Source organism: Uloborus diversus, chromosome 5 (genome assembly GCF_026930045.1).
Source record: "Uloborus diversus isolate 005 chromosome 5, Udiv.v.3.1, whole genome shotgun sequence".
Lineage (NCBI taxonomy): Eukaryota > Metazoa > Arthropoda > Arachnida > Araneae > Uloboridae > Uloborus > Uloborus diversus.
Window position 1 is genome coordinate 110,686,118 of NC_072735.1, and position 18,795 is coordinate 110,704,912.

General features: G+C 32.7%; 1 protein-coding gene across 1 annotated transcript in view; it reads right to left on the reverse strand.

Moving 5' to 3' along the window:
* LOC129223079 (uncharacterized) overlaps window positions 1–18,795 on the reverse strand; it is a 162,589-nt gene that overhangs the window by 53,646 nt on the left and 90,148 nt on the right. The window contains exons 20-22 of the mRNA XM_054857645.1: window positions 16,535–16,623; window positions 10,709–10,854; window positions 1,969–2,084 (exon numbers count right to left, since the gene is read on the reverse strand). Of these exons, the coding sequence (XP_054713620.1) occupies window positions 1,969–2,084; window positions 10,709–10,854; window positions 16,535–16,623 (351 nt within the window). The remainder of the gene's footprint in view (window positions 1–1,968; window positions 2,085–10,708; window positions 10,855–16,534; window positions 16,624–18,795) is intronic.

Sequence of the window (18,795 nt, forward strand, 5' to 3'; positions counted from 1 at the left end):
TATTTAATTAGATTCATTACTGAGTCATTAATAAAAATTATTAGAAGCGATGTTAATGCAGAGCTTGGTAGTAAAAAACAGTTTAAGAAATTCGAGATTTGCGATCCAGTTTTGGCAAAACAGTTTCTGTACTCCAAGCAGGAAAAGAGTTCACACAATCAGTCCCACCTTTACTACAGAAAAAAAAATTAAGATGGTAAGAATGCTTTTCATGCTTATTTTACGACAAAATATCAAAGATTTACTGAAATTGAAAATTTTAAGTTCATCAGAAACATTAAATTTTTCCTGTATTCCCCTTTCCCCCGTTTTCCTATTCCGATTGTAGAAGACGCCTCTTTTTTTTTCCATGCCAATAGCGCAGCGTTAAGAGGTTTTTAGCCTTTTGAAGACCTAGTGCGACCTCCTAATATATGATCCAGTTTTTCATGTGCCGCCATTAATGGGTGGATGGGAATGGCACAGAGAATTTGACACCCTATTTGATTTAACACTTCGCGATTCCAATAATATTGCGAAGAATATTCACAGAGTGTGGTGAGTTTTAACCACATTGGGGTGATCCCCCTAGTGCAGGCAAACAACATCAAAATTGCTCATCTTAAAAAAAATAAAATGCAAAATGAAATGAAATACACATGAATAAAGTAGTTAAGTACATGTAATTGTTAAACAGTAAGTTACTGCCCAAGAGTTATCGCATGACATGACATTTGCCTCCAGCTAGGTTATTCGCTATTCCAGACTAATGAGTCTATAAGGGGCCATTCCGTGAGGCGTAAAGAGACATTTCGAGTAGTTTTGTCACAAGATTTTGAATCATAAATACAAATAATACATGCTAGAAAATTTATTTTTGATAGCAACAGTAAAGATTTGGCATAAGAACCATGTTGAACATCAAAAGTTAGTCTATGTGAAGAAAGTAATCGAACGACATGCAATAAAATGCCCGTGACGGAACGAGACTCGTATGGGTTAATAAGGCTATTATGGTTAAGGTCTCTATAGTGGAGGAGCTAACGCATCCGCCATTTTGGAACAAACTTGATTCAGTGCTTCGCAACGATAGCATCGCTGCTGATTTTTACATTTCCTTAGCATATGTTAAATTGAGTCAAATGGGTGGTTGTTTGGCTGTTAATTGTGCAAACAGCTTCTAGAAAGGATTTCAGCTCTTCAGATTTCCAGCAGATTCAGAAAGAAAAAAAGAATTAGACAATTAATAGCCAACGAAATGACTGGCAGCCTGGAAATGGAGCTCGCTTGAGTGAAATTAATATCGATTTGTTTCTCATGCTTTTACTATCATTACGTTATAAATGCTCTGTAATCTTTTCTAACATGTTGCAGTGTCCTACGGAATGTCTTTTATTCTGTATTTTCCTGTTATGCGATAAGTACGCTTGCTCCCGCTTGCGCCAACATAAATGCTTCATCCTCTCCAGTTATAGAACTTCTAGTATGGGTTACGGGCAGTTTATTGCGTATTCATCAATTATTTTATTTAAAAACGATATAAGTTTAATGTGCTATGGAATTCTTATGACAAATCCTTACTTATGCTGTCAAAAATAAAAATTCTAGCCTGTTTCATTTTGTATTTATAACCAGTGATGTTCCCATCAATTTTTTTGAGGGTATACTCCCAGTTCCATTACGCAGAATTTGTGTATGTGCTCATATACATAGTATGTTATACTATGAAAATTGATGAAGCTTGAGGGTATACGCTATATGTCTAAAAAATGTTTGAGAGTATACGGCGTATATGGAGTATACCCTATGGGAACACTACTGCTTATAACACAAAATATACTGAAAAATGCCCCGTTCCACCGAAGGGAATGGCCCTAACAAAGATGAAACTGCAGACTTTGAATGTGAGGACAGGGCTCCCAGTATGTTGTATGTAATTATTAAGTATGAAATATATTAATGAAAGTCGTTGAATTACATGCAAAATACCTTTCCAGTTCTTTTCCTCTCTTTGATGATTTCCAAAGTAAAATTCTTGAAAAAATGCATTCCGCTAGGTGAGAAAATATGCATACGAAACCATTTCGCGACTTGGGGAAACAGCACTAAAAAGAAAGTCACATAAATCCATAATTTATTTAATCAATCACACAAATTAAAATTTATATTCTTTCAGAAAAATGAAATATTTTGAACTAAATTATGAAGTTAAATTATGTCTTTTAGAGTTTACGTTTCAGTTACTGCTAAAGTAATACATATAGACCGCAGGACGAACGTTGAAAGATGCCTAGAAATCAAGTTTCGTTTATCACATTCGGTAACTAAATAATAATATGTTTTCCAGAAGCCTAGAAGCATAATTGGTCAGAATATACAATGTTCCTACGAAAATAGTTGCACATTATTATTATTTTTTTTAGAGGCTGCTGAAGTTGAGTTGTTCTGCTAGCAATTTTTGTATTTTCTTCGCGTTTCTTTTGAAAACTTTTGTATTTTTCAACTTTAAAACAAGTTAAAACTTGTAAATATACCCGTTTGAAGCTCATTTGATATTATCAAGTCAAAATAAAACTGTAGAGTCGTTTTTTTTTTTTTCATTTTTCTTTTATTTTTATTTTCTCGTTTTAAATTTTAACGTTAAAATTCTTTTATTGTTTTGTTAAATGCAAGATTTTAAAATTCAAAAGTGCTGAAAATGCTTCCTTGAAATTTTTAGGTATGTAATTACAAATTTTGTCAAACAGTGAGAGACTTCTAGTAAATGAATGCGTGGATGCCTTAAAATTCTCAAAACCATTTTGCCACCAAATATATCATGATCAAAAAAATTAAATGTAAAAATAGAACAGTAAATTTAAAATAAAACATATATTTTTTTAAATTACCCAGCGACCATACTGATAACTGAACGTCTAGCATTAATATCAATCATTTAATAATTTTAAATTCGCAACTAATTTAAGTCACTGGCATGAGTCACTTGAATATTGCTCATTCTCACTTTCATTCCTGCGTTTCATCTTGCTTTTACTGCCGCCAAAACATACACAAACAACAAAATAAACTTGTTTGTCCCTTTTGTAGGAACATTTGTTTGAAATACAAAGCCTTTTTCTATGAACGAGATATATTTTTTAGCATTTTTTTTAGCATGTACAGATGCGATTGCCACTGTTTGGTAATAATGTGAGTAACATAATGATTGTAGAAGTCAAAAAGAGATTGCTATTACTGTAATATACATTTTATAAAATATTTTCGACACTTTAAAAGGTTTTGCAATCAAATATTAATTTTTTGATTTAACATACGCATGTTGTTTTGACGAATCATAACACATATATATATTTTAAGTTACAAAAAGTAACACATAAAAATATGACAAACTTTGAGAAAATAGGCAATGACAACTTTTTAAACAAAATTTTAAACAATATACGTAAGTTAATTAATAAAAGTAACCGCAATTAACATTGCCACGAAGGCCGTGCCGAATGAGGCTTATGTGTGTGCATAGACCTGTGTGTGTGTACCTGCACATAGGCATGTGTGTATGTGTGTAAAGGCGCGTGTGGGTGTGCGTGTCGTGTAGGACATGGACACCTACGCCCAGTAGAAGTTGATTCCGGGAGCACCAGCAGAGGCCCCTGGTCCAAGTTGAAAAAGGAACCACAACGCCACGGACGGTCAAATGAAAACAATTAGCAATCGTGACTGCTTAACAAAATTTTGTACGAAAAAGTTGTTTTAAGATTTGGATAGCAGACAAAAAACTCCCCTTTTAAAGCAATTATGTACTAGAATTTTATTTGTTAACCCATATGTAAAATGGCAACAGAAAAGAAATAAAAATTCCTGACTAACGTAATGTTATTTGACGGTTTAGTTAATAAATCCGCTAATTAAAGTCGTACAACTGCGAAGTTGGTCGTATTGTTTTCTTTGGAAAATTTTAAATCGATCGGTACCTCAATCGATTCTCGACTTGCAGCGATTCTTTACAATATCAGGTTTCAGACAGACAGACGCATACAGATTTTAGTACTATCTATAGAATGCTTCTGCGCGTATTTTTCATATTAGCGTAAAAAAATAGCGAGGTAAGTGTTCCAAACTTATTATGTAACATTATTTCTGATTACCAATCGCTTAAAATTTTAGGAAGCATAGATAATTCTTTTTTTTTAAAGCGTAATGATCATTTATTACTGGGAAAATCCCAACTTTTATTGCCACGTCACCCGATAGTATAACCCTAGCTAATGCCCCTATATATACGAGCCGACGCATCAGCTTAAGATTAGCCATTTTGGATCGGAGTGCGTGTTTGAGTGGTTGTCTTTTCTGGCGAGTTAACACGTTTGGTAATTGTTTACTGTGATCAATTATTATCGTCACACGTGAATTCTTTATTAAATAAAATATTATGTTCGGCAAATTTGGCGAAATCTGAAACCTTGCTGTGGTAGCCCCTGCTCCGCAACAATGAAAAATCCGATCCAAAATGGCTAAACTTAAGCTGATGTGTCGGCCTATCTATATAGCGGCTCTACTCCTAGCTAAAGCACCACCACACTAGAGTTAATGCCTGTAAACTGAAAAATGACGTCATCATGGGTTGGCCGATAATCAACCATATTATTGCGTAAACTAAGGAAATCTCGTTAGCATTTTAAAAATTTCATATCATTTATGAACCTAGTTGCTCTACATTCTGAAAAATTAAGTGTTAAATTTTTTAGAAAAAAAATTAAGGTTAAAAATTTTCTTTTCTCTACTTTTCACAGAATTATAAAAAGCCAATTTTGTTAATTTTTGAAAATGGCTATAATGTAGAGTAATAAGGGTACATTGGCGGTATAATGGATTTATCGCTATTGAAAGTTAAGGATTTGCTCACTGGCGACATTTTACGACTGCATTGCAACCGCAATATTTATCATTATGTTTAGTTCAAGTTACATAGAAAATATACCTTTTTGCGAATAATACAGCTTTGTTTTGCCTTTGTAAGTTACTTCTAAATTTAAAAAAAAATCAAATTAAATAGATTGAAAGCTCCAACAATAAAATATTCCTTCAAATAAATAAATTAATCCATTTAAGTGTAAAATAATTCGCCAAAAGAAGAAACCAAGTCATCAAATAACATTAAAAAGTTACATTAAAATATAAAAGAATTTCCCAAATAAATTAATTGGAGAGTAATTTTTCCGTATTTAATCTTGGCGATCATTTTTCATTTTATTTATTGCCACCATGTTGAATAAAAGTTACTAACAAATATGAAACTGCTTGTTTGGTAGTATCATGTATTTTTGTATTTTTTTAGTACACTTTTAAAGAAACAAAACGTTAAATGAGAATAAAAGTTTCTGAAATTTGAAAAATAGCTCCCCTTTTCCTACCCCCATGTAATTAAAATAAGCCTTCAAAAAGCAAAATAATCCGCAAAACGGAAAAACGGGATTGAAACTATATTCGCCAATTAAATTAAACAATACTGTTAATACTCAATCAATTTATTTCTTCAGTGCAACTTTCGCTTATTAACCTTATTTGACGCAATCAGACTCGCCATTGGTAGGTAACGAAGGGGGGGGGGAATCAATTTCCCCCTATGGAATGTCAAAATCAGTAAAACCTGTGAAGTTGACCACCCTTGTTAGTTGATCACCTGTCTAATTTGACCGCTATTTTCAGGAACAGAATTTGATCTATATCATATAATTCAAAATCTATAAGTTGACCACCTGTTTAAGTTGACCACATAACCGCAAGTGGTTAACTTACACAGGTTTCACTACGAACTATATTGTAAGACTACAAGAAGAGAAGAGAAATGCCACTACTACTACCAGGTCAATTCAATTATACATGTCAAACAAAAACTACGAATAGAAAATTTGATAAACAAGTTCTAAACAGCAAATCCTCACACAGAATGTAACAAAAAATCCTAGAACTGTAATAAATTAAAAGTGTACATGATTATTATTCTCTTTTGTAGAGCTTGTAAGATAAAATTTATTGGTATAATGTTGAATGAAAAAATAACGATTGTCACTTAAAATACATTTCACAGAATAGAATACAATATACAGTTTATTAAAAATCGAAAAATGTATACAAATTTTTTTTTTACAAAGTGATAAAATATGAGCAAAAGTTAAAATGACATATAATAAAGCTTCATATATTAAAGTGAAGTTCCATTGTTTCAGAATGGAATGTAATACATAAAATCATTTACATTTGCTGTAAAACTTATTCTAATTTTTTCTTTCATTTAATGTGTCATACAAAATAATGTAATAACTGTACATTTATTACAAAACATTACGTTAAATAATATTAATTTCTTAGCATGTTACATTTCAATAGGTTCAAACAACAATACTGAAGTAGTATTATTAATCAACATTGAATTTTTATAGGGAATTTTACTTTTATCTTCGGTTATTGCTGCTTGAGCTAAAAATTTTGTCGTTTTCGAAATTAAAACATCGAACAAAACTAACCATAACCATTGTTTCTTTCCATTGCGCAGGGGTTTTCTTTATAAGAGCAACGATAATATCGCCATCGTTTTTTAAGATACACCAATTTTCATTTAAGTGTACTTGAACTTTTATAGCAAGATCATCCAGAGTTGATATAAAATCTTTTTCATCTTCAATTTCCTTCACTTTTAAACTTTCTGAAATAGCAAGAGAAAGTTGCCGGTTCTCCTGGAATTTCTCTTCGGTCTTCGAAACGTATTCTATACTTTTTATCTTTTGATAAATAAGAAGGTGCTCCGGGTATTTTTGATGGTACTGAACCTGACCTTAGGCGAGGAAAACTCAAAGGTGCGGACAGTAAGACTCCAGTAGATGGATTAAAGTACTTTGTTTCTATCTCTTCGGCATCAAAATGCAGCTCACACACCTAGAAAAGTGAATTGAATGAGACTGAGAAATTGTAGTTAAATCATAATGGTGCAAAATTAATATTAGTTTCAAAGCAGCTAAGTTGAAGTCGTAAATTGGCGACCATAAGGTAACTTTTTTGTTGCTAATTTGACTGTACGCACCACCAAATGAGAATTGGCGCCGAAATTGAAATTGAACTGGGGAGAGGAATTGGCGCCAAAAATGAAACGTCGAATTCAGTAACAGAATTGGCGATATTTAGCGAGTTAATGTTAAACGGGTGCTCATTGTCGAAAACTCCAGATACTACTCAGCTACAACTACTGCCAAAGACGTATCGAAGGTCTTTCAATGAAATTTAGAATATATTTAAAAATAGCAAACCATTCATATGTAATGTTATAAACATCCCAATTTCTTTCCCAACCATTTTCCACAATACTAATTTTTGATTAAAAAACGAAGCCCGAAAGTGATGTAATTGCAATTTTTAATTCGTGAAAAGTTTAAAATGTCTCTGGGTATTACAATAGTTTTGCTGGTGCTTGGCGACTTGTTTACTTTTTGAATCAGAATAAACCGAAAAATATTGTTTTAAGTTGTCACAATGTTAGCTCCTCATGTTTTAATTTTAAAATATAATAAAACATGTTCATTTTTAATATTTCATTCTCTTATTTTGTGAATTATTTTATATTTAAAAAAATTTTTTAATGTTTTGTTCAGTTGAAGGATCATTTTTGTTTAACTTTTCAAGTTATTTGATGATTTATTTTTCTATTTGGCAAAGTAGTTTACTTATTAACTGCTTAATTTAGCGGATTATTTTTAATTTTAACGTAACTTTTCGTCTTGTTTAAAAGTTTGTTTTGTTTAAAAGCCCACTGAAAAAAACAAAATAACGTACGGTATCGTCAAACAAGCTGTTTCTATGCAACTTTGACCAAATTGGCGTCAAACAATAAAATTAAATATAACCGCCAAAATGCACCAACCGTGGTACCTATAATGGGAAAGTACCAAATTCCTCACATGAATCAGATTGAAACTGTGTTTTGTGCATAGATTATAACAACTTAGAGGATGTAAATATTATTTAAAATGATCTTCTGTTCTCTCTAAGGTCCTTTTGCATGGCATTTTTGACGCTTTTTCAAGTTTCATTTAGTATTGTATTGTCATCGCAATTTCAGATTTGAGACGCCAACAAAAACATGAAATTTCCTTGATCTTCAAAGAACTATTTCCGATATTCAGCATAGTTAACTTATAGGAGTAGGAAAGTGTATACAGGTAAAGCATATTTAAATATTACACTGCAATCAAGGGTGCCCATATGCAAAATTGTAAGGGGCTCCGATATTTTCCCCATGGTTTAGCAGAATATTTTCCCCTGGAAACTGATTTTAGTGCAGATTAGAGTTATTAAAAATTATTTAATGTATTACAAATTTGACATTTTAAATAACTTATTCATTAATTCGGCCGGAGAAGAAATGTTTTTACATTTTTTCAAAGAAAAAAGTACTAAAAGCAAGGAAGTTCTAAATTCTAAGGGATGGGGGCTTGAGCCCCCCTTGCCCCCCCCCCTCTCTTCCCCATATGGGCGCTCTTGACTGCAATATTTTCACACAATCACTGCAAGCATTATACTAATATGGTGTTTCATGCGTAAATTTAACATAGACAAGTACTTTAATTTTAGGACTTGAGGAACAATTATGAATTACTTACCCTAGATTGCTTTGTAGGTGTAAAATCTTTACGGTGAATAGCTCTTATCCATGCGTCCTTCAAATTTGCGTCCTTTGGAAACGCAAAAGTGGAGACTTTTGGCCCTTTTCTATAATTTCCATTGCAAAGTGGTACAACACACTTACAGACCATCTTGATTTTAGTTGTACTAACGAGACATTTAAAGATCATCTGGCCAAGCTGTGCTGTTGTCATAAAATATTTCGTTGCCAGTCCACAGGCATTGACTCTAGTGTGGTGGTGGCTAAAGCCGCTATTCGAAACTCCAGCGCTCGAATACGCTACCTTGCGGTGATTTACAAAACTGCCGAAGAAACTAAAACATAGCCACATTGTGTGTCTGTTGACGTAAACACAGACGGTTTATTCTGAGTATTTATTAACGCATTCGATGCGTCTTAGATTGCTTTCAGTTACAGAAATTGTTTCGTCCCTTAATGGTATTCTCGATCTTCTCAAAATAATGTTTGTTTTCATTATTTCCCTCTAAAAAGTGTGATGATTGTCGTAAATGGCGGAAGCGTAAACACAAGAAAACTCTGAGTTAACAAACTTCGCATTTGCTCTGTTCGATGCATTTTTTTGAAAGAGGATAACGGTATACCAGGTAAGTTTGTTTTTTAATTGTTTTGTGTGAATTTGTAAGAATGTTTTTTTTAATTTTAAGTTCGAAAGAAGGATTTGATAACATTAGTAGAAGAATTGGAGCTTTCATCTCCGCCTAGTTTAAAAGTAATTAATTTAACCAACCTAATTTTACTGCAGCAGTTAGTTGGAATGGGCAGTATGCAAAATATTTTCTTGAATACATTATCGTAGAACGAAATGAAAAATGTTTAACGCTGAGAATTTTCCTCGCCAAAAAAGTGGGATTATAGTTAGGGTTATAGTTTTAGTATTGTGTGCGCAAAGAACATTTGGCGAGATTTCGCATGTCAGTTAAACTATATTTATTTTTTATCCTTAGTGGAATAAAAATGTAGAAAGATTACAGAATTCGGTAAGTTTAAAGAAATAATGTTAGATCAATTGAAAAGAAAACTACCACCATGTATCCGTGAGAATGTTGTTGATGATTTGCATGGCATGACATAATTAAATCATAACGCAGAAATTAGAAAAATACGAAACAGAAAAATTTTAAATTAACCGATTCGGCAATTCGAGAGAAATAACTCAGCTACGAATGCAAAACAATTAGCGCTAACCAAGCAAGGCAAAGAAGTATCATTTTCTTTTGATAATAATTCGTAATGTCATATAATTAAATTATCTAGCATTAATTGTTATTCTTGTCAGGCCACAATTATTATTTAGTTTTATCAAGAATTGATAAATATCGAATTCAACATCGTGGAAATGGCTGCTTAGAACTACGAACTACGTATTTTGCATTAATTTTTGACGTTTAGTAATGCTTCTTGAATTCTCATTTCTTTCTACGTGGGCCAGAATATCCAAAAGACTTTGACAATTAATTTGAAAAGAAGAAAGCGAAAAAAATCATGCATACGAACAAAATTTACTAGTCTTACGAGCATTTTTTACGATATAGCGTGCGTTTGTTTTACCTTTTTCATTCACCGTTAGACGGTGGCTGCAGTGTCCCTATAGTTTGTTGGAACTGCGAATATAGAAAGGTCGACGCATCAGTTGAAGTTTAGCCATTTTGTATCGGATTTTTCATGGTTGCGGAGCTGGGTTACCACAGCAAAGTTTCGTGTTTCGCCAAATTTGCCCTCTAAATAATATTTTATTTAATAAACAATTCACGTGTGTGCAACTAATAATCGCTTGCAGCGAACAATCACCAAACGTGATAACTCGCCAGAAAAGACAACCACTCAAATACGCGTTCCGATCCGAAAATGCTGATCTTAAGCTGATGCGCCGGCTCGTATATATAGGAGCCTTAACCACCACCACACTAGAGTCAGTGGACCACACACTAGAGTAGTGACTCTAGTGTGGTGGTGGCTATAGGTGCGGCGTGTCTCTGAAAACAAAGACTGGATTACCGTCCATTCTAGTGAAATACATAAATTCAGTTTACTTACAGAAAAAAGCAAATCTCCAGTTAAAGTTACTGGTAAAAACATCTCTGGCTGCTTTTACGAATTTATTTTCTGGGTCATTATGTGAATCAAGCTTTGTAGAGAAAGCCGAACTAGCTATGATGTCCATCGTGAAAGCACCGTAAACCCTATAAGAAAGGAAAATATGATATGCTTCGATTATATTTATTCAAATCTCTTCATCGTTTGTGCGCTACGTGTTTCATTTTAAAATTCGTATCCTTATTTTGTCAATCATCTTTTTTTTTTTTTTAATCTAAAGCCTTAAGATATGGGCAGTTCTCAAAAGGTGGGAACAAAAAAGTTAACTTTGAGCAATTTCAAAAATTTTCGAATTTGATATCAATTTTTCTTTTATTCTATAGTATGCATACCTAGAACACAATATATGAACATGAAAAGACAGCAGGTATTTGTAAAAATTGTTAATTAGCAAATTAAATCAGCAATCTGTAGGTAACAGATTTTGGACATTGTTGTCATGTAGGTAACGGATTTTGGACATCATCATAATGTAAGTTTCACCATTTTTGACAACTGTTAATCTGATTTTTAACTTTTCCAATGAAAATTTTATTTACTACTTTTTGAATTTTGCAATTTAATGATAAAGAGGATATTAATGAAGTACTTGAATGGCTATACATACTGCTCTTTACATATAATAAAGTTTTGGAATGATTTTGAAGAAGTTGATGAAAGATAGAAAAAAGCTTCATGGAAATAATTATACAAACTTGTAGTTTGATTTATTGGGACAAATAAGGAATAAAAATAGAAACAAATAAATACGACATATATATTTTTAAAGGAAAAGTAAACAAAATATGCTTTAAGAAAGAATGTAAAAAATGACATCAGTTTTAATAACGAATATTTTTTCTAATGTCATAAGAATTAAAACGATGTCTAAAAAAATTATTGAAAAAAGAAATTCGTATTTCTATTTCGAGATCGTTAAATTATGTTTAAAAGAAAGAGAAAAAAAAATTCTAAAATAATAAAAGCGGCGGGGAAAAAAATTGCTAGCGCAGGTGATAACGTCGCCAAAACTGGTGCAGCTGACGATTAACTACATTTGTTAAACTGGAATCCCCCTCTGGTAACCTTGAGCGTATCGTATACTGTGTTGTCGCCAATGTCGCCAGCGGAAGTTTGCTTGGCCATGTTAGCGCAAAATGGCTTTTCGTTCGATCATAGAAAGCCATGTTACTACTGTAATTTATGCATTGTTCAATGTGTAACGTATTAATTATGCAAAATACCAATGGAATTAAAGAAGATAACATTATAATAACCTTTTTTATTGAGGTTAGAAGACAGTGGATCATCAAAAAATTATGAAATAAACGGACAGAATTATCGGCATCAAGATCGTAACGCCATTTGGACATCTCACATGTATGTTTAAGAAAAATCATTTTTTCTTCTAAGATACTGCATAAAAAGCTTATGAAAACACTTTTAAACAATTAAAAAATGATTCTGAGGATCGATAAATACCTTTTAAAACGAAAACATCATATACTTAGTTCTCAAATAATAGCATTTTAAAGATCGCAACTTTTGGACATACATCAAATTTCAAAGTTACGTTTTTTTAAAATCGTTTACAAAGTAAATAATCTATCTTTATTTTTGTTATCTGTGTAAAATATTAACAAAAAGTTATTCAGTGTAAGATTCATACCTTTAATTTTTTTTTGAAACGTATGGAAATAATTTAAAATTTTTTTTTTTTTAATGGTACATTTGCTCAGTTAACGTTTTGGTATGTCCAAAATTGTGCCTTTTAGCAAAGAAAATATTTTTTTAAGGGCAATTTGAAGAGCTTTTTTTCCATAATTTATGTCAATTCTTGTCTCTATACAGCATTATAATTTACCTCAAAAATTTTAGAGTTAATGAAAATGAAAGTTATTTGGTGTTGAAGCTTCAAAGTTGAAGTCTGTCTTTGTTCCCACCTTTTGAGAACTGCCCATTATACAGGGTGCTTAATATTCAGGGCTATTTTGAGGAGGATAGCCTAGAAGCCTTTTGGCATGTGATGCCGTTGGGCTTTCCGCACTCCAGAAATTCCTTCAGGGGAAGGGGTTTTTTTTTGGTCCCAAAAGTCTTAAATATGTATTAACTACTGTATTAGGATTGGCAACGATGTTAAAAACCAAGACCTCTGAGGGGTGTTTTTTAGCCCCCCCACCTTCGTTCGCTGCGTCATCGACGTTCCGCAACGCTGGGATTGACCGTGCAGATGATGATGATGATTTACCCTGAATGCGGTTAGCAGCCAGATCCCCAAACCTAACCCCATGTTATTTATTTATTTATTTATTTTAATGAGATTTCGTCCAAGACTGTTTATAAACCACCGTTGCATACAACATTGCAAGAATTGAAAGATCGCATGTATGTATCACTGCGAAAAACTGACAGTGAAACACTTAATATAGATGTGTGTCACGTTACTTAAAGCTCAAACATCGAACATTTGTGAGTGAAAAAAAAAACTTGGACAGTTTATCTCTATTCTTACGTATCATTTATAGTGCTAAGTGTAATAGTTTAGGAAATATAACTTTTTGAAACCGGGATATTCTTTTATGCTAACTCTGTATTTTACTTAGAGTTAAACAAGAATTTTGCCCAAAATTATTTCTTCATATTGATAACACAGGGTTGCCAACTGCACCGCATTTTGCGGAGTTGCTCCGCGAAAATGGCGAGACTCCGCGGCTCCGCAAAAAAGTTGTTTTGCTCCGCATTTCACGCTTCCAAGCTTATATTTTTTCCATTATCATGTTAAACATGTAAATATGGGAAATTAAAGATATGATTTTACTCAAAGATTGAAATAGTGTTTGAAACTGTTTTATTAATTTTAAAAATAATTATCTTTATACTAGTGCTTAAGATTATTATTAAAGCTCTAAAACAATTTTACATAAGAGGTTTTAATTATTTTTATAGATTTTTATACAAAATACCGAATTGCTCCACAAATTTTCAAATTGCTCCTCAAAATCACCACAGATTGGCAACCTTGTACAAGTTCTACATTTGAGCCAATTAGTCGGCAAAGTGATTTACTATACAATGGCGGGAATTGAGAAAACTGATGATGAAGAAGGAGGTTTCTCTCATAGAAGTAATTCATCACTGACGTTACTTGACACTCAGAAAATTTTGATCAGCAAACTAAATTTAAACATTCGACCATGTTGATCTAATGAAGCTTGAAATGCTTTGATTTTTCTAGTAGCATATTAAATTGTGTACGATGGAGTCAACTATTTCTTTTTAGCGTCTTCTTTTTCCTCAAAATCTAACTCAACGTTTTCCCTAAGTCTTTAAACAGCAATGACATTTAGAACCCGATTCGACCGAATATATTGCATGCAGATAAAGAGAAGATTTTATAAAGGGTCAAATTCAGGCGGGCTTTTTAAAAACACTTACGAACACGGAGGTTTTCATTCCGGGTTCCGCAGAACCCTAGTCTTTAATAATAAATAACTCCCAAAAAAAGTGGATGTTTTTAAAGAATTTGTTTAATTTATTATCCACCTAAGTTGAAAGAACCTGAGTTTTATGACCACTTTACCCCACCAGACATTTTTTTTTTCAAATTGTACCAACTCTTGTAGTGTTTTTTTACGCATCATAGCATAACAGTTGCATTTCTTTTTCAATAGCAATGAAAAATATTAATATGTTTAGGTTTTTTACTTCGATTACAAGTCATTTCTTGAAATGGCAATAGGTCCCAATATCATCTTATTTCGAACTACGTATTTAGAACTATTCCCTACTTATTTCGAACTCTAATATCTCTTAGAATTGTGGTCACAAATGTTTCAAATTATTTTTGTTGGTATTATTTTTCAGTGGAGATTTATTCCCTAAATGCAATCTATATATATAAAAATGGAGTTTGGTAAATTTGATCCCTAAGATCTCAGAAACTACCCGGCAGATTTGGCTGAAACTTTCACCGTTTGTTCTTTTTGGTACTGGGGAGGTTTGTAGACCAGTTCGAAAAAAATCCGATTGATAGTTCCTTTTTTATTCCAATTTTAGTCCCAATTATCGCATAAAAGACCCAATATGGGGGTGAAAAAATACGTGTACATATCAAAATTATGTATCCATCGAAAGCGCTAATTTTTCTGCTGAAGATAGCATCTGTTAGAAAATTCTAAGTTGTATAAAAAACGAGTTATGAGCTTTTTTGTTCCATGTTCGAAGGCTTTCATCAACCAAATTCATTATTTAGTGTATCATCTCAACTCCCAGTTGATAGCTTGAATTGTTTGTATTGTTGAATATTTTTGCGTTTTCGCCTGACTGTTCGAGGCTTTTCTCAAGTTAAATCTTAAAGAAGAGTTTTTCCACAAGATTGGAAAATGGATTTGGCTGATTATTTTCCATTTAAATTCAAACAATCGCCAAATTTTACTACTTAGTTTGGAAACATTTCGGATGAAACTGTTTTAGCGACATTTTATGGTGACCAAAAGTATCTCAGCATCTGGTGACAATATTTCTTTAACGAAAATTAGTAACATATACCGTTTTACAAAGTAATGAGGGGGAGCATTATCCAACGTATCTCAAAACGATTCCTGCAAATTCGGTAAGATTTAAAATCACACAAAAGAACCCACAAAAATTGAAATTTCCCCAAAGTAACTAAAGCAAGTATAAAGGGGATTACGGATACATTTTTTTTTTAAACAGTTCTTACTTCAATAGACATATAGAGAAGGTACGACTCCAAGATTAAAAAAAAATAAGTATTAACTCATAAGTCTTCTTAAACATGTGAAATTTAATTTCATATTTCGGAAATTGGGTTGTTTCCTTTAGTCAAAAGTACTTCTTTTTGTCATTGAAATTGATAGAATAAGCAAAAGAAAAATAATAACATGGACCCAGAAAATACTTTCATTTTCCCAACAGTTATTTTTTAATTAATTTTTTAAAATGTCTGATCTTTCAAACACGGCGTGGTCTTGATGACGTCACAAATGATGCTCTTTGGCGCATCTTTCTACCGCGTTTCCACGTTATGATAATCAATAAGCGAATTAAAATTGCGCTCTACGCTTTCTAACAACCGTATCGTTGCCAATACACGTGAGTAAAGATGCGAATTAAATATTTTGCTCTGTGAATGGCAACACTGAATGGCATTTCATCATTTGTGATATCATCGGCAGGAGCGTAAACCATGAAAGCGCACCGATTTAAGTATTTTTTTTTTAAATATTAAACTTAAACAATTTTTAAAAAAAATGGTCAGAGCCTATGTTTTTGAGCATGCTCTTTCAGAAAAAAATACTTTTATAATTTTGGAAACGATCCCATTCTTCAATTTTGTATATGCTTAAATTTCGTGCTTTCGTTTCAAAATGAATACTATTTTTCTCTTTATACCCTTTGCTATTTTACTTTTATGGGTAAGGAAGAAGCTGGATTTGTAATCATGTCCAAAAGGTGTGTTTTAAATTCTTTCACTTAAAGCAGAAAACAAGTGCAAGTAACGATTGTTTCTCATAATTATTACTGACCCAGGCAACGCCGGGTATTTTTGCTAGTAACCATATAAAAAGATAGGTTTCGTATTTTTTTCCCGCTTCTAACTTGGAATATCTTAACTTATTTTGAACATTTTTGTAATTAGGGGAATGCCCCTCAGAGTAACGTTTGCGAAAATAGAAAACTGGCTGGTTAAACACGAATGCACTGTACACACACACACACACACACACACACACACACACATATATAACTTTAATAACATCTTACTTTTTTAAGTCAACAAATTTCCCTTGTTCCGCATACGTTTTGAAGTTAGCTACGCAAGTTTTTGAGCAATCTTTGAAAATATTCACCATCTAAAAATTTATGAAAGTATAAACGATTTGAAGTACTATAAGCAATAAAAATAACAGTTTTACCTAGTGAAGGCTCAGGATTAAATGATGAAAGATTATTTTAAATTAATAAATTGAAATCTGCATTGCATTCACCTGTTTTGAAGTTACAAACAGCATTTTCCTTACCTTCATCAATCCATAAAAAGGTGAGATTTAACACAAATTTATTTGAGGGTAGCAAAACATGAAAACTGTTTGCCATAGTGTGGTTCTGATGAGTTGAGCCTTGACCGTTTTCACTCTTTTTTTCGGGGGGGGGGGGGGAGGAATAGGGAAGAGCGATTGGTGCTGATTTGAGCTGGAAGGTTTTGCTTAAGTATTCCAGCGCAAATCCGTGCCGTAATCTTTTTTACTGAATTCCCAAAAAAGAAGTAAACATTGGTCAAGTCAGGCTTCAAATTATCAGTCACACTGTACGTCGGACTTATGTTGACTTACATTGCGTTTTTTACTTACCGTTCTTATTTACCAAATGTTTCTTACTGATTTTTTTTTTACTTTCTTATTAAAAGCAATGAGCAGTCAAACGCTAAACAGTCGTGAGTTGAAGGCAAAGCTTGGGTAACGAGTTGAACCGCACCACATCTGCGGACTCTTGCTGGTGAGATAAATTTACTTTATCTACCAGTTTGTTGGCACTTTAGCTTGAATGAGATGGCATCTACCTCCAGCTCGGTTATTACCTATTCCAGACCTATGCAGAGCCGAATTCAACTCCATGCCGCCCCTAGGCAGATTTGAAATATCCCTCCCCCTAAAAGAAGCAAAATTTCTTTGACTCAAAAATATACAAAAAAGTTTTCCCGAAATTTAAATTGTCAAGTTTATGAAGAAATGATGACGTTTCACATTCAGGGGACCCGACGGGAGGTCACAGTGATCTCCCGAAAAATTCCTTATTCGGCAAATTTGGAAGTAATATTGCAACATAGAGATCCTTTTTTCTTTCTTCAAATTTTTAAAATTGTTTTTTAGTGATGCCTAACGTTCCTACTCATTTGATGCTATGTACGTATGTATGATTTGCGTATAAGCTCGTGTTTTATCATTCGGTAAAATTGGAATTTTTAATTTTCCTCTTCCCAAAAATTTTAGTTTGATGCACCTCTGTTTACATCCTAAAATTTTGTGCATCATTCATGGCTCAAATACTTATTTAGGTTTTTTGGGACAAGTTATTAAGCGATTCACATAAGACTAATTCAAATAATATTTAGAATACGTGTATTTATTTACAACTAGTGGTACTCGCACGGCTTTGCCCGTAATAGAAAAATTAAAAGGTCTTTTGGTTCGCCTGTATATTTAAAAATAATGTATGGTGAATTTGCTCGCCAATTGTCTTGTACCCATGTTACGGTTCCATGTTATGATAATTTTGTATCTCGCCAATTGGCTTGTGCCCATGTTACGGTTAAACGTTATGATATTTTCGTAATTTACTCGTCCATCTTATAATAGTTTTGTTCTTAAAATTGGAATAGAAAAAGAACCACATCGAATTTTCGAAAAATCGCTCCGAGCACCCCCATGCTACAAACTAACTTTGTGCCAAATTTCATGAAAATCGGCGGAACGGTCTAGGTGCTATGCGCTTCACACCGTCACAGAGATCCAGACATCCAGACAGAGAGACTTTCAGCTTTATTATTAGTAAAGAAGATTATCAATTTTTTTTTCATGGCCCTATATAGTTTCGTGAAACATGTTCTCTTTCATTCTTTGAAGTTTATAACATTTCCTTGTACTAGCAATGCAAATGAATTACTGAAAAATGATATACACATGAGTTTGTTCAATAAGGGAAAATATAACGATAGAAAATGGGGAGGTGAACAGTAACCCCGAGATTTGTCTCGAATACTAAGCATGTTATTAATGTTTCACATAAGCATCTTGATTTTCAAAATAAATTAACTAATTTCTTTGATGTTTCATGATTTGTCATCGTTTGCTCTTAAAAAGACATTTCAATTTTTTAAACAGAAAAACACCGCTCTTTTGATCAAAACCTGTTTGAAATAGAAACTCCAGCTTAATTATTTAATATCTATATAGCTGAATCTTGGATGAGCACTAAACTTTAATGTCTTCAACTTTATTTATAGCACTAAAAATCTACTACAAACT